The following is a 17,550-nucleotide window of genomic DNA, read 5'->3' on the forward strand; positions in this document are numbered from 1 at the left end:
TTTGATGCTGAACATCTTGGTGGGTTTAATTGGGCCTTTCACACTTTGACTTCAATAAAGGATTAGTGAACTTTCTTCACCTGTAAATCATAAAGTAAACACAGAATCAGAGCAGAAAGAGAAAACTACACACTGAGCAGCACGTTCCCTTTTTAAACAGGTTTATTTGAAATGATAAAGATAAGGACAAACATCCAGAAAAGTGCTACAGAGTAAGAAAATGTTGAAGTTTTTACACAGTGTGCTTCACTTCATTTATTATACAGGAAAGTTAAAAGTAACATTAAGTTAGAGTTTAAACAGGCCTGACTCAGATTCCTGTTCTGCAGAAACATAGAACATAGTTAGGGCACATGGAGCCTGAAACACTTGTACAGGACATTAGCATACATTAGACATTAGCATGGGCTAGACAGATACAGACAAAGAAAAACAACAATACAGACAAACAAGACTTGGACAATACATGAACAATCAATGAGTGCAAGTGTAACTGTCGAGAAGGAACAGTTTATATGCCTTTATGAAATATGTGATGGATGGTAGTGTTCTGATGTGATGGGGAATGTCACTCCAAATGTTGGTGTGTGTATAAAAAAAAGGATTTCTGACCAGAGTTGTTTTTGTATGAGGGGACTGGAATGAATGTCTGTGAAACTGACCTAGTGAGATGTACTGGTCTCATATTGTGTGTCGGGAAAAGTGCAGCAAGTGTTGGTGAAGTGCTATTTTGAATCTGAAAAATCTGCTTCACAGTACATCAGTAAAATAAAATAAATTTAAAAAAATTAAACATCCCGACAAAAAAAACCCAGCTTAAATATTAAACAGAAATGTGCAATAAAAACATGTTAAATCTCTTTAAAATGTAAAAACTCTAGAAAGTGATTGTTTTTCCCTGTGAGCACATAGTCATTAAAAATTAAAAAGAAGTAGACATTCAGGAAATACGCTTATTTGCTCTCTTTCCAAGAGTTAGATGAGATGATCATTACCATGGTTACAGTTCAGATATGATTTAAGCTTCTCCTGTTTGTCTATAAAGACCTTAACGGTTAATTTCTTTGGTTATTCTGTACACATGACATCTATCCACCCAGGGAGTAAAATCCTTCCTCTGAGTTGTTTTCTAATCTGAATCTAAGGCCAATCAATCACATTTATTTATAATAGCAACCAATGTTGCACAAGGTGTTGTACAGGACAAAGTAGAAATCATTTAAAACATTTACAACATCTAACATTCAAAACATGAAACAGTATCACAGTAAAAATGTCAGCCTCAGCTGGGAAAGGCCAGAGAAAAAAGGTGGGTTTTAAGAAGAGATTTAAAATGAGACAGTGAAGAAGTCTGTCTAATAGGCAGAGGGAGCTCATTCCATATTTTTGGAGCTGCCACAGCAAAAGCACAATCCCATTTAAGTTTCCGCTTTGTTTTAGGGACACTCAGGCACAGTTGTAGGGGTGAAGCAACTCGGACAGGTAGGATGGAGCTAGACCATTCAAGGATTTAAACACAAGTAAATTAATTTTAAAATGGATCCTAAAATATACGGGCAGCCAGTGGAGTGAAGCTAAAATGGGGGTAATGTGCTCATATTTAACGTGCTCCAGTTAAGAGACGCGCCGCAGCGTTTTACACCATCTGAAGACGAGCAACAGATGCGGCACTGATGACTACATACAGGGCGTTACAGTAATCCAACCGAGGGGTCACGAAGGCGTGGTTACTGTCTCAAAGGGCCAAAGGACAGAAGGTGTCACACCTTTCTGGATGATGAATAAAGTCAGTAAGTGAGTGAGTAAGTAACTAACTAAGTAAGTAAGTATCTGTATGCTTGACAGATTGTAAAATGTGTTACTCGTGATATTTTACTTTGTAATTAGATCAACTTTGCTGTTGTTGAGTAAAAAGCTTTTCTTAAGCTGGTGTAGTTTGGATGTTTTTATGGTTGAGGGGATGACTGGGTATGGTCTCAGACCACCAACTCTCTCAGACCACCGACTCTCTCGGACCACCAACTCTCTCGGACCACCAACTCTCTCAGACCGTGTCCTCAGCGCTGGGTGGGTCTCCGTCCTCCTCTGTCGTCTCCGTCCTCAGGTAATTCACTGATAAGTTGTCTGGCCTCGTCTCTGCTTCTTTTGTTTTCTTACAGATCCCTGTGAGAACATGGAAACCACTTTGTGACACACTACATCTCAACAGTAGGGCCGCACCAGATTGGAAGAAACTGACATTGCCATATTTTTCCCCCTGTGATATGAGGAGAGTACATCTACATAGGAAATAAAAAAGGAACTTTTCTTATGTGAACCAGTCTTTGATGAACTTTAATGCTTTAAAAACACCAGAGCAAGTACCGCTGGGACTATTCTTCTGAAGAGATTTGGGAGGAAATTAGGTAGAAATACAGACTGACTGTCATGACACCTGTGGAAAACTCCCTGCTGGACTGATGAGACCGATGTCCCTCCTTGGACTCACGCATTTGTGCACATGCGCAACTTCGCCATTTCCTTTTGTAGTTCGCTGCAGACATGAGTACAGCTGCTCCTAAAGTTGCACGTTACTTGTATAGCATTCTGTTGTGTTGCCGTGTGCGTTATTGAGAACGTAAGCGCACAATTTTATGTCCATGCTGGTGTTGCATGTATCTTTGTTTGTGTAGTTAACATGACTTGCATGCTTATGTCTACTGTAATGCTAGGAGCTTACTGCAAATATACCATCCAGAAACAATAGTTAATACTTTGATTGATGGATGCATGTTAGTACAGTGTTGTACATTCCTTAATTACAATCCTGCTGAGGATTAGTTCAGCTGCTGCTCTCACGATGCTGTCGCTGGTTTAATTGTTGAATCATTTCACCGTGCCATTCACGCTGCTGGTCTATCACATGACTACTGTACCTGTATGTAGCTGTTAGGTTCATTTCTGGTCTTAGAGCGCCATCTAGTGGCCAAAAGATGTAACTGCACAATGAAACCTACAGCGTATTCTTTACTACATTGGAATTTATTGATTCCCATTACTATCCAGTATTATTTGGTTGTTTGCACAGCAACTATTTATTGCATAGCAATTATGTATATTGCAGAGTGAGTGGTTGCTTATTGATCTTTAATCTGTATATATGTGTATTCGTTATGTACAGGTTATATTTACATATTCTGTATTTCTTTAATTTTAAAGAAAACCACCCCCACACACAAACACATACTATCACAAGCAACAAGCACTGTATCCACCTGCTAGAATTGGATATCAATAAATCTGTTAACTAAACCAAAGGTTGCAGCGACTCTCTTACCAGAGTACAGCTCGGGTAGCGCCACCAGCACATAATGTACACGGACTTCACACTGTATTAATGCCATTTTATTTTATTTACACAAGCCATGACATCAAGCCATTTTTAAGTTCTTATTTTTTCTGTTGGAATTAGATGAGGCATGTTTTATTTTGAGACATATGACCCATTTTGAGGTTATCATGTTGTTCCTAAGGAGCCTATTGATACTATTTTCTTATAATAAAGAGCACAAAAGAAATACCTGTTATGTCCTCCATAGTAGAACTTTATGTAGGCCTACACATGTAGGAACAGATATTGGGTTCTGACCCAAGTCAAGCAATATAAAAGTAATGCAAAACGTTACCTTCCACAGGGGGTAACTAAGTAAAGTAACGGATTAACGAGTAAAGTAACGAGTAACGAGCAAACACTACTTTTTAAAAGTAACTTCCCCAACAGTAAATGTACCGAGTTACTTTCCCCGCTGATAATAAAATGCTGTAAAGCAGTTTGTAACTTACGGATGACTCCACGTTTCACCAGGAGAAGAAGAAGAACACCAACAGCAGCAACACAGACACAGACAATGGGAACCACTGTTTTCCAGACAAATTCCTCCTTTGCAGAGCCTGAAGAAAGATCAGACAGAGTTGAGTTTAGAAGGACAGTTTCCAAAGGTGATCCAGGGTTTATCAACATACACATCCACTGTCACAATCTCCCTGTCAGTGTTGGAGTAATGAGTTACAAAAGTAATGCAATTACAGTAACGTATTCCTTCTTGCTGTAACACGGTAATATCACGCATTACTAATTAAATTTTGGTAATATTATATGTAACGTGAGTTACAACGCATTTTAACGCAACATTTAGTGGCTTTTTTTTGTTTTTAAAGAACTCACCAACACCGCGAAACGGGGAAAAAAAGTCTGCGAGTATTATTTCCTGTTGCTGTGTTCGATGGCTGAGATGACTGCAGAGACAGATACAGTACAGGCCAAAAGTTTGGACACACCTTCTCATTCAATGTGTTTCCTTTTTATTTTCATGACTATTTACATTGTAGATTCTCACTGAAGGCATCAAAACTATGAATGAACACATATGGAATTATGTACTTAACAAAAAAGTGTGAAATAACTGAAAACATGTCTTTATATTTTAGATTCTTCAAAGCAGCCACCCTTTACTTTTTTATTAATAAGGGAAATAATTCCACTAATGAACCCTGACAAAGCACACCTGTGAAGGTAAAACCATTTCAGGTGACTACCTCATGAAGCTCATTGAGAGAACACCAAGGGTTTGCAGAGTTATCAAAAAAAGCAAAGGGTGGCTACTTTGAAGAATCTAAAATATAAGACATGTTTTCAGTTATTTCACACTTTTTTGTTAAGTACATAATTCCATATGTGTTCATTCATAGTTTTGATGCCTTCAGTGAGAATCTACAATGTAAATAGTCATGAAAATAAAGAAACACATTGAATGAGAAGGTGTGTCCAAACTTTTGGCCTGTACTGTACATTTGCGAGATGAACTTTATTTTCAGGAGTTATTACGCTGCGTTGAAGCGAGCTGTCCCGTCTCTGTCCCCGTGGTCAGAACCAGAACCAGAGACGGGACGGGACAACATCTGGGTCCCAACAGGAGACGGTACGTCAGCACAGACAGCAGTGTGTCTGAGCTGCTGACAGATAGAAACATGTCAGGAATTAATGTTTAGGGTTGCTACACGTACATATCATTGCATTTTATCAGCAGTGGAAAGTAACTATACTTCAATACAACTGTAAGGTACTTTTAATGGAGTATTTTCATTTTCTCCTACTTGCCTATTGTACGTTTTTCTTCTGTTTTTATAGCTTCAGTTACTTTACATATTCATATTAATTAGGCCGACCGAGACTGTTGGTCCCTGATGGAAAACACATCAGAAGAGATCAGTACCAGAACCACTGGAGCAGGACGTCCTGTGTGCACATCGTGATGTTGATGCTACAACGATGTACCGTGCTGCTCTAGCGCAGTGTTGAAATTTATAATTCTGATGTCAACGTTATGCATGAATTTAAAACTATTGGGTACAGACTTCTAGACAACTGATCAGACATTTACCAGGACTGGTAGCTGGAGGTCTAGTTGTGGTTGGATCATTTCTCTTCGTCTCGCTCACTTGGCCTTTGGGTGCTGTAAACAAAATTAAAAATGTAATAAATATAGTTCTCAGGACTTGAAAAAACAACCAAAATGTGTTCTAGTAGTCAAAGCTGGCTGTGTGCGTTATCTAAACTGGACAGTTTACACAAGAAGATATCCAGTATTAAAGACTCTAAGACACCCACACAGGTGTTCTCAGTTTTCATTTAGAGCTCCTTTAAGGTCTTAAATCAGAGCCTTTATTGGGATATCCTGAATTCAGACAACACTTTAGAATCTGAATCAAACTATTTAACTCAGCATGCTTACCAACAGTGATGTTAACGATGAAACTGGCTCTCAGGTCTGGGACGTAGACTTTGTATGGACCACTATCAGACAGAGTTACTGAGGAGATCTTCAGAGCCACGATGCCTCTGATCAGGTCTTCATGGTTGAGAGTTGTTCTGTCTCTGTATCGATCCATCTGGTCATCCAGGTGGTCCTCTCCCCGTCGATAAGAGTAGACATCACCATAGATACCGAGGTCGAGTCTCGCCACATCGAAGGTGTAGGAAGACAAGTCGACGGGGGGGTCCAGACGACCCTGAAGAGTGACATCATGACCTTCTTCAGCCTCAACGGTCTGATTCAGGTCAGAGAGGAGAAACCCTCCTGGGGAGAAAAACACAAGAGTTGAGTTTTTTTAATTCAGTGCTGCAACTATTCTCTCCTTTCAGACTAGTGGAAAGAAACCATTGTGCCATGTTTGTATTACACTTTATATATATGTGTGTGTGTAGATTTCTCTTAAATGTACCAAAGGTTAGCATTAGATAATGCCTCATTTGCATATTTTAAAAATTTCAGGAAACTTGTAATACAAAAAATAAAAAAAATAGAATTCTCTTAAAGGGGTGATAGAATGATTATATAGGGTATTTCACACTGTTCCTTATGGTCTCCTAATGGGGTATGTAACATTGGTTGGGCTGAAAATGGCCTGGTTGATATTTTATGGGCCCTTATGCATCCCTGTGGTTTTGGCCCTATTTGTAACAAGAGCTTTTCTTCCAAATATGGTATGGTCATGAATATTTAGATGAGCTGCGCGCTGATTGGTTGAGCGACTTGCCAAACGCAGACATTAGAGACGCGCGCTGATTGGTTGAGCGAATCCCCAATACACATACATTAGAGAAGCGACAGAATCTCATATTCCAGACACTGCAATGTTTCATTACCAAATTCACTTCTGAGACTTTTTTAAGCGAGAAATCAACTATATAAAGCTCAAATATTGGCCGTTTTACAAAATTTGATGGCTAATTGCAAATTTGGTAAGACGTGTCGGACTTTAGGAGCTCCACACAGTCTGACGAGAAAGCGGCAGCCTGCTGGGCTCCATACCCAGCGCAAAGTCACACTTTGTGGATACTGCATACGGGGCATTTTTATGAACGCGAGGCGTCTTTGTAGGACGGGCAGCTGCTTGCTATATGTCCCATTCATTACAATGGGGAAATACCGCAGCTAGCTAGCTACATTGTTGCCATAACTAAATTATATTTACAGTTTGAATTTCGTCACGCCACTTATATAACACATTCCCCAATGTCTTATAAAGCTAACCGTTGTGTCCGATTTGATTTTAAGGCATTTTTATGAACGCGAGGCGTCTTTGTAGGACGAGCAGCTGCTTGCTATATGTCCCATTCATTACAATGGGGAAATATCGCAGCTTGCTCACTTCGCATAACTAAAGTATATTTACAGTTTGAATTTCGTCACGGCATGAATAATACAGGTTCCTCAAGGTCTTACAAAGCTTAGCTAACACTTGTCCAATTTCGGATTTCAATTGAATGTATTTTTGTGAATGTCAGAGTTAGGAGGAGGCTAGCTAGCTCTCATTGATGGACTCCATCTCACGCGGCTCTACCAATGAGACTTCGCGGACAAGAGGCGCTTATTTCCCGATTGTTTGTTTAAATAACTCAACACACATACCCATTATAAGATTAACTGGAACCGTGGGGCTGCGGTAAAAGATTGCGGTAGCAAAGCTCGCTGAAACTGCGGTCAGGGCGTGCATGTAGCAACCCGGCAGCACCAACACCGGCACTAAACTCCGACACACAGTCGGAGAAAATTTGCAATTAGCCATCCTTTTCAAAGCGGCCCATATTCGAGCTTTATATGGTGCGTTTCTTGCATAAAAAAGTTTCAGAAGTGAATTTTGTAATGGAATAGCAGAGATCCGTGACCTAGCTAGATTCAGAAGACTACCTGATCTCAGGTCAGTTGTGTAGCCTATGTAAATGTACTACCTGATCTCAGGTCAGTTGTGTAGTATGTAAATGTTCTACCTGATCTCCAGGTCAGTTGTGTAGCCTATGTAAATATACTACCTGATCTCAGGTCAGTTGTGTAGCCTATGTAAATGTACTACCTGATCTCAGGTCAGTTTTGTAGCCTATGTAAATGTAACTACCTGATCTCAGGTCAGTTGTGTAGTATGTAAATGTTCTACCTGATCTCCAGGTCAGTTGTGTAGCCTATGTAAAATATACTACCTGATCTCAGGTCAGTTGTGTAGCCTATGTAAATGTACTACCTGATCTCCAGGTCAGTTGTGTAGTATGTAAATGTTCTACCTGATCTCAGGTCAGTTGTGTAGCCTATGTAAATGTACTACCTGATCTCAGGTCAGTTGTGTAGCCTATGTAAATGTTCTACCTGATCTCAGGTCAGTTGTGTAGCCTATGTAAATGTTCTACCTGATCTCAGGTCAGTTGTGTAGCCTATGTAAATGTTCTACCTGATCTCAGGTCAGTTGTGTAGCCTATGTAAATGTTCTACCTGATCTCAGGTCAGTTGTGTAGCCTATGTAAATGTTCTACCTGATCTCAGGTCAGTTGTGTAGCCTATGTAAATGTTCTACCTGATCTCAGGTCAGTTGTGTAGCCTATGTAAATGTACTACCTGATCTCAGGTCAGTTGTGTAGCCTGTGTAAATGTACTACCTGATCTCAGGTCAGTTCTGTAGCCTATGTAAATGTACTACCTGATCTCAGGTCAGTTGTGTAGCCTATGTAAATGTACTACCTGATCTCAGGTCAGTTGTGTAGCCTGTGTAAATGTACTACCTGATCTCAGGTCAGTTCTGTAGCCTATGTAAATGTACTACCTGATCTCAGGTCAGTTGTGTAGCCTATGTAAATGTACTACCTGATCTCAGGTCAGTTGTGTAGCCTATATAAATGTACTACCTGATCTCAGGTCAGTTGTGTAGCCTATGTAAATGTACTACCTGATCTCAGGTCAGTTGTGTAGCCTATGTAAATGTACTACCTGATCTCAGGTCAGTTGTGTAGCCTATGTAAATGTACTACCTGATCTCAGGTCAGTTGTGTATGTAAATGTACTACCTGATCTCAGGTCAGTTGTGTATGTAAATGTACTACCTGATCTCAGGTCAGTTGTGTAGCCTATGTAAAATGTACTACCTGATCTCAGGTCAGTTGTGTAGCCTATGTAAATGTACTACCTGATCTCAGGTCAGTTGTGTAGCCTATGTAAATGTACTACCTGATCTCAGGTCAGTTGTGTAGCCTATGTAAATGTACTACCTGATCTCAGGTCAGTTGTGTAGCCTATGTAAATGTTCTACCTGATCTCAGGTCAGTTGTGTAGCCTATGTAAAATGTACTACCTGATCTCAAGTCAGTTGTGTAGCCTATGTAAATGTACTACCTGATCTCAGGTCAGTTGTGTAGCCTATGTAAATGTACTACCTGATCTCGGGTCAGTTGTGTATATAAATGTACTACCTGATCTCAGGTCAGTTGTGTAGCCTATGTAAAGTAATACTACCTGATCTCAGGTCAGTTGTGTAGCCTATGTAAATGTACTACCTGATCTCAGGTCAGTTGTGTAGCCTATGTAAATGTACTACCTGATCTCAGGTCAGTTGTGTAGCCTATGTAAATGTACTACCTGATCTCAGGTCAGTTGTGTGTAGCCTATAAATGTACTACCTGATCTCAGGTCAGTTGTGTAGCCTATGTAAATGTTGGGGCGTGACCGTTCTCTTAAGGTTCCGGATTTTGAGACGCTTGCGTAAGCAACTCAGCTTTGTTGGGATTCGCCCGTTTTCAGCAGCAGTTTCAAAATATGAGATTTTCATAGTAAAGGGGTGTCAGTGGGATTTTGAGCTTCTATGTATGTCCTATTTACCCACCGAACTGTCGTTATTCAACTATGACAGGGTAAAATCGGTTTTGCATTCTATCACCCCTTTAAAGTAAGCAACCAACTGGGGAAATCATAGCCTGATTTATACATTTATTCTAAAACATGGGAGAAAGTTTTAATGGCTGTTGACAGTATTTTCTGATTTATGGAAGAGATAAATAGATATCCCAAAAACCTTTGACTCTAATAGGTCAACAAAATATAAGAATTTTGGACCATGCTTTATGTTAATGGGTGCAAATTAGCACATATTTAATAGGACAATGCCTCATTTGCATATTTAAAAAGAATTTCACCAACCTTTATTACAAAAAATTATGTTTTTACCGTCAATAATCAACTGAGGAAATGTCACAATGAATAAATCCATGAACATAATGAATATATCAAAACGCTCAAGTAAGTAAGTAAGCTACTTTTCAAGGAATGTGCCTTGGTGGTTGGAGCATACATAAACAAACCTATTGAACACTAATACGAAATAATCAATACATACAGCTAGTATATAGTATGTGCCATGGGCTGGTGTATAGTCCAGAATGAAGGTTAATGCAAAGTGTGGTGACTGGGGGAGGGGGCGCGGGGCCTTGTTAACGGATCGGACAATGGCGTTTTCCCGGCACCTGCTGGCAGAACGCGGTACTGCCTGCCCTGAAGCTCAAATCACCACAACAGGAAACAGAGGGATGCTTTTAGACCTGCTGGTGGGTGAGCCCTTGTGAGACCATTGTGTGTTTGGATGTGGATTTAAAAACTAACCACCTTTGAAGGCTGGTCTCAACATCACACAGACTTTTCGTTAAAGAGGCCGACTGGACCCAAACCACCGGGGAGACGGTGAAACGGTGTCCGGTCTTCTAAATCAAGCAGCCTCTCTCAATGGTAACTTACTTTTTGTTTTTTTCAACATGGACTCCATTTTCCTATGTTTTTGTACGACTGATGGGAACAGTAGGTTACAGCTACCGTTACCTACCTGTAACCTAACGTTAAGGTTCACAGGCACGGATAGACGCATAATAGGGGTGGGCGATATGGACAAAAAATAATATCAATATTTTTGGTGATTTTGACGAAGTCTGAGTTACTTAATCACTCAAAAGTAAAAACAATTCAAAGACATAAAATACTAATACTATACTAATACTAACTGAACTAGTGTAGGAACATTGAACTCTGAGTACACATTCAGTTGATCACCTCTGCTGTAATGTAAATTGTGCAGCATACAAGCACGATGAAATCATAACAATAAACCAAGGGCTCTGTTCTGTAACATATTGCACACAACCATGTCCTTATTGGAAGCAGTCCTAGAGCTGGGATAGGGCAGCATCAAGCCAGGTTTTGATAGTCCTACTTGGCTGTATAGTCCTTCTGACCGGGACTTATGCTGGGATCAGTAGTTGGATGTGATCTGACTGATGCATGCTGGGATCAGGAGTATTTGGATGCGACCCGACTGGCCCAGGTGAGGGAGAGGTGCAGTTCTGTGTGCTTTCTTGATGTTAGAGTATACATGGTCTAGTAGCACAAGCTACATGCTGGAAAAAAGCTGGGGAGTACAGACTTTAAGGATGCCTTGTAAAAGTCCCCTGCTATAATATTTATCCCCTCTGGGTGATTACTATGGTTAGCAGTGAGCCAAACTTGTGCTAACGTTAGCATCGGGTGCTATGTGGACGGCAGTGTGCTGTTTTCGTGGTAAATAAAATGGCCTGTATATTACCAACAGGACTCCAGGTCAGGAAGCCCTGTCTGACCAATCACCCACCGTGATTGGTCAGACCCATTCCCTGCAGACAGTCTTCTTAAAATATGCGTGCAGTCTGTGATATGAGTTGCCTAGTGTTCAGAGTTTAATAGCGTTCAGCGTTCATGTGATCGTTTTGGATCCTTCAAGAGGGATCTCAAGACTTATCTGTTGATCTTACACTTAAATTATTAATTCTTAGTTATAATTTCTTTATTTATTGGTATTTTTATTATTTTTTTTATTGATATTTGATATTGTATTGCCATTATTGTTATTTTGCTTAATATATGCTTAGCAACTTTAAAAACTGATCTTATAGATCACACAGACTTTTCAACTACCCAACATGCTAACTGCTAGCATTTTCAATGTTAGCTTAAACAGTTAGGTTACCTGACAGCCACTAACTTTAATGTTACAGCCAAACTGCTTGTTGTTGTGTCACACACACACACACACACACACACACACACACACACACACACACACACACACACACACACACACACACACACACACACACACACACACACACACACACACACACACACACCTTTGACTTTTGCCCAAAATCATAAATGCCTTCAGTATGACCTATATTGGTATCCAACTTACAAGTCATAACACTATCCTTTCAACAGGAAGTTCGGAGCTTTCACCGTTGCCTACGTAAGTGGTCTGATGTTTATACGTACGTGTGTGTGTGTGTGTGTTGTGCTGTGTATTGGGTGTGTGTGCTAAGTGTAATGTGTGTGTGTGCTGGTGTGTGTGCTGGTGTGTGTGTGTGTGTGTGTTGTGCGTGTGCTGCTGGTGTGTGCGCGCTGGTGTGTGTGTGTGCTGGTGTGTGTGCTGGTGGGTGTGTGTGTGTGTGTGTGTGCGCTGGTGTGTGTGCGTGTGTGCTGGTGGGTGTGTTTGTGTGCGCTGGTGTGTGTGCTGGTGTGTGCGCTGGTGTGTGTGCGCTGGTGTGTGTGCGCTGGTGTGTTGCGCTGGTGTGTGTGCGCTGGTGTGTGTGCGCTGGTGTGTGTGCGTCGTCGGCGACAAATCTTGCGACTTTCTGTAAAATAAAGTGGCCAGTATTGTCCAGCGAGCATGCGAGGCATTTCTCTCTGTCGCCGCCGAAACGGCCCCTTCTGTTTTGTGAATGAAGGGAAGCCCCGCCCTCCCCCCTTAGCTCTCTACAGCCCTCGTGAACAAGACCGAGAGACTTGTAGTTACATTTTGAAATGCATGAAAAAGCCTCGGAATATAATAACGAAGTTCGGAGTCAAAGTCCTAATTCATATCGGCGATTCAGCCCAAAAGTGCGTCGGCCCACCGGGGAAATGCCCGGTATGCCAGGTTACCAGTCCAGCCCAGAGACAGTAAGAAGGTCCTGGCGCGCCTACCAAAAACAGTCCATAGACGCTACAGCTGTAGCGTCTATGGACTGTTTTGTCCAGCTATCGCTATCAAGCATACTAAAACTTTTTCAACAGTAGTTTAAACTTGTCACCATTAGCTCACAACATTATACTAATGTTATAAACCTAAAATAAGTTAACGCTGACAGCTTTGAGCCTGTCTGAGGTTTGTTAGTAACGCCTCACATTAGTAACGTTAGTTCAGCAAAATCAGCCTCCAACTTACCGGCTTCAGAAGCAGGTGCAGCACACAGAAAGATGGAGGCTAACAGGAACAGGTCAACCTTCATCATCGGAATGAGTTAAAAAGGCAACCAGACTGATAAAGTAATATGTAAACCACAGGACTGCCTGTTGAGTCGGCTGTTGCTTACAGTCTTTAGGAGAACTCGCCGCTGAAGTCTCAAATGATCCTCGGAGGATCTACTAATGGTGCATTAATCATTCCACCCATATGTCAATGATTCCACCAATCAGAGGCATCACTGTGGGATTGTGGGTAATGAAGTACTTATCCAAGACATCACGAATAAAAGACGTTTATCTCAAAACAAGGTTGGTGCCCCATGATTTTTGGCGTCTATATGATCATATAGAATCGCTTAGTCACGTCGGCATGCTGGTTTTAAGTCTACCATCGACGGTTACCATTTTATGGCTATTTTATATACTCCAATTTGTCAAAGGAGAAAATGCATTACTTCCGGAATCTGGTGCGGCCGGGACTGCTCTCGGAATCCTCTGTGGGCGGGACGCAAAATTACGAACCCGACTGTTGCTCTATCGGAGCATAAAAAAGGCAGAAACAACCTCCCGTTTGACTAGTTTCACTTCTTGAAAAGGTCTAAATAACGTGTGACGACCCAAGTAATGACCGATCAATTATTTACGGATTTAAAAAAGGCCTGCAAATGTTGATTTCAGATAAAGGTTAGATCAGCTCGGAGCAAAGTCTCTAACGTATATAATTATTATTTTATTGTATATTCTGTTGTTGATAGTCGCCCTCAGTAATCCAGTTAATAAAGATGATTAACAAAGACTCCAGTAGAAGTGTGAGGGAGCATCTGATGCCCCCACATTTACAACAATGCACCGCTCACTATGAAAGACAGTCAGTAATTATATTTTAATGCTAAATAATAACACTACAACAGGCTTTTGCATGAGACTGAGGAAAATGCCATAACCAGAGTATTTTAAAGTATTTGGTGATTTTAGCTCCACTATTGGTGTTGTGCTTCCACATATAGGCTACACACCTTTATATAAGATAAAACCTGCGTTAATGCCTTTTCTAACATCCTTCATTATGAAACTGCAGTCCATTATTATTTTGGAGGCAAAAGTTAAATTCCAGCCAAATACTAAACACAACAACCCCTAAAATAACAATAAACACGTTTGTGAACGGAGATTAAACAGCAAAATATAAAGCATATAAAAACATGTGAATAAATACCTTGTTGTGGAAAGTGTAAAGAAAGTCCACTTGTTTGAAGCTTTCAGCACAGACTCTCTCTCCCTTCCTGTTACTGCCGCACATGGCCTCTAAGCCCCGCCCCTTTTACTGACTTTCGCGCCATTCATCTTCTTCTTATCTTTATGGTTTATTGGCGGTTGGCAAACCAACTTAAAGGTGCATTACCGCCACCAGCTGGACTGGAGTGTGAACGAGAGATAAATGCAGAAAATAAATAAACAAAAATAAAAATAAACCTAAATCCTCTTTACTAAATCAATTTCCCTTAAATAGCTTTATAATACAGTGATATACCTTGCCCGCTGGTGACCCCAAAAGCCCTGCCAATGAAAATGCGTGGTGATCTGCCTTACGAAGTGTCTGGAAAAGGTGCTCTCTCTGGCTGTAGTATTTCTTGCAATGAATTAGGAAATGCTCAACAGTTTCTGGCTGATGACAGTTTACACAGTTTCCATTAGAATGTTAATGAATGTTAATCAATGAATAATTAAGACCTGTATGTCCAATTCTGAGACGAGTAATGATACTTTATTCCCTACATTTAAATCCCACCTTCCTCCCATCACCAACACCACTTTGTAGACTGTAAAGATGTCTTCCTGTTTCACTAATGTCCCAACACCCCTGCCATGTTGTTTGTGCATATGTCCTGATGAATGATTTGACTTCCGCTTTGCTCATTGGGACCTGTAGGTCTACATCTGTAATCTTAAGTGCTTGTTTGGCCAGAATATCCACCTTCTCATGTCTCTCCACACCAGCATGGGCAGGAACCCAAATGAAAGTTGTAAATAAACACTTAACTTGCATTCTGTACAATACAATAAATATGTCATTGATGATATCTGTTCTGGATGAGGATCTGCCTGTTCTAATGCTAGACAGTGCAGAAAAACTGTCGGATGCAATAACAGTTTTGGATAAACCGTTCTCCTCTATCCACCGTAATGCCAGTAACACTGCCATCAACTCTGTAGTGTATACTGATAAATGATCAGATTACCTTTTCTTTATTGATGTATCACTCACTGGGATATACACTGCTGCACCTACACACCCTTTTTCTGGATCTTTAGAGCCATCTATGAAAATGAAAACCGAGTCTACGTCACAGTCCCTCCCAACGACTTGTATATATATGAATGGACGGTCTATGGTCTCTCCACATTCTTCTTTCATATTACATTGTTATAATCATTTCTCTTTCCTATATTACAAGCTTTTTACAACATAAAAATAGATCAATAACTATGATTACCATACTCCTTAATGTAAATATACAATATTTATTGCATTTTCAGATAAACTTATTTACGTTGTTGTCGCCATCTTTCACCCCCCCTAAAAATGAACCAAAGATAATAAAAAGCACTACTGATGAGGACCAGCAGGGGGCGCTGCAGCACTGAGAATCTCAGCATTTCTTTTTGTTTTCAGCTTTATGAAGATGCATCTTCCAGCTGATCCGAGAGGCTTTTTAAAGACTTTATTTAGCTTAAGAAGGAGGAGAGTTTTCTCAACACATAAAGGAATATTATATCCTTCAGTTCATCACAAACATTCAACATCAACACATCTGGAGATAAATACAAATAGAATAGAAAAAAATAAGCAAAATACACACGCAAATACATTCACAAATTCATTAGCAGAAGGAGCTTGACCATGTAGTCATTTAAAAATAAGATTTCAGTTTGAATAACTTCTACAGTTGATGGCTTTGCAGACAAAAACAATAAATATGTATATTAACAAAGTGCAACATCAACAAAAAAAGCAAAAAGAAAGTGCAGCAAATAAAATCCTACGTCATCATCCAGCAGTTGTGTTCACTGATTGTCACCATTTCCCCTGACGGCCTGATTCAGCCCCAGATATTAAAGAGATAAAGTCATAAAGGAGCTGAAGCCTTCACATAGTTTGGTGTCCAGCAGAGAGATCTTCACAGCAGTCTGAACCAGCTTCACATGAAGACCTATATATACCAATACGATGGAGCATTAGGACCACATCAAGGGGAACATTTATTTTTTATTTATTTTTTGCATTTCTAGAATAATGTCGAGATTAAAGTTGAAATGTCGAGAATAAATTCAACTCCTTCATCACTTCATCACATTAGAGCGACTGTCCTCCATGCCAGCTGCCATGTGGGCAACATCGCAGATAGGCTACGGGTTACATCCTCGCCTGAGCTCCACTCCTTCAGGATCAAACTATTGGATCAATTGTCTTATTGGGTCTTGTGATACAACATATGCGTAGGTGTAACCATGGATACCCTTATTGCATCTGTCCATTACAAGCTACTTCAGTTTGCAGGAATACGGCCACCTCTACCAATATGTGTGGTTTCTCCTTCTGAACAGACTTATCACCATACTGTGTTTATGTGCTAAAAGAGAAATAATTCCCTTGTTATTAAAACTGATTCTGAAGTATAACTTCACGAGTTCATATAGGCCTTCACAAGGCATTTAGAAGACTATAGGTAAAGCTAGTAGTTTGGTTTATTCTCAAAAGTCTGACTGGATTCTTGAAATGTCAACTTTATTCTCGTCATGTTGACTTTATTCTCAAAATGCAAAATAAATAAAATATCTTGCTCCTTAATTTTTTTCCCTTAATGTGGCCTAATGCTCCGTTGTATACTAGTTTGAGATTAAATTTACTTTTATTTTTAACTTTTTCTGGGGGGGCTTTTTTTCCCCCTCAGAGTGAGATCCAGAGGATAGACAGGGAAGGTGGAGAGAGATGGGGAACGCTCTCACTGGGCGAGCTAGTTCAAGTTACTTTGAATGTTGTTAAACGATGGAAAGCAGCTTTCGTTATGTCCCTGATATTACTTTAAGAGTCCCAACTCACGGTGAGGTTAAGGCCACAGACGGTAAAAATAACGGACAAAGCCTCTAGGTGATCTAACAGGGGGGTCAAACTCATTTTCCCAGAGGGCCACACTGGAAAAAGAGAATCACCCCAAGGGCCAGACATGGAGAGTTTATTGACGTGCTTTTGTTACTGCAGGTCTCTTTTTTAACATATTGGTAGTTTTTTTTCCTCATTTTTGTTGATTTTGTTCTGACTTTTTTGTGGCTTTCTCAGACATTTCTCACCTTTTTGTAAATTTGTTGCTTTTTACGACATTTTTGTTGACATGAAGTCCTACAAAAGTCAAACTCTATTGCAGTTTAAAAAACACTTTCCTGTGTTTTT

The 17,550-nt window shown here is 40.2% G+C and overlaps 1 protein-coding gene across 1 annotated transcript in view; it reads right to left on the minus strand.

The window, feature by feature from the left end:
• The window catches only part of LOC120558897 (butyrophilin subfamily 2 member A1-like), a 33,746-nt gene extending 20,566 nt beyond the window's left edge, over positions 1–13,180 (minus strand). The window contains exons 1-3 of the mRNA XM_039800239.1: positions 13,081–13,180; positions 5,772–6,116; positions 5,421–5,492 (exon numbers count right to left, since the gene is read on the minus strand). Coding sequence (XP_039656173.1) covers positions 5,421–5,492; positions 5,772–6,116; positions 13,081–13,147 — 484 coding nt within the window. The 5' untranslated portion in view covers positions 13,148–13,180. The remainder of the gene's footprint in view (positions 1–5,420; positions 5,493–5,771; positions 6,117–13,080) is intronic.
• Between the last annotated feature and the right edge of the window lie 4,370 nt (positions 13,181–17,550).

This window comes from Perca fluviatilis, chromosome 1 (genome assembly GCF_010015445.1).
Source record: "Perca fluviatilis chromosome 1, GENO_Pfluv_1.0, whole genome shotgun sequence".
Taxonomy (NCBI): domain Eukaryota; kingdom Metazoa; phylum Chordata; class Actinopteri; order Perciformes; family Percidae; genus Perca; species Perca fluviatilis.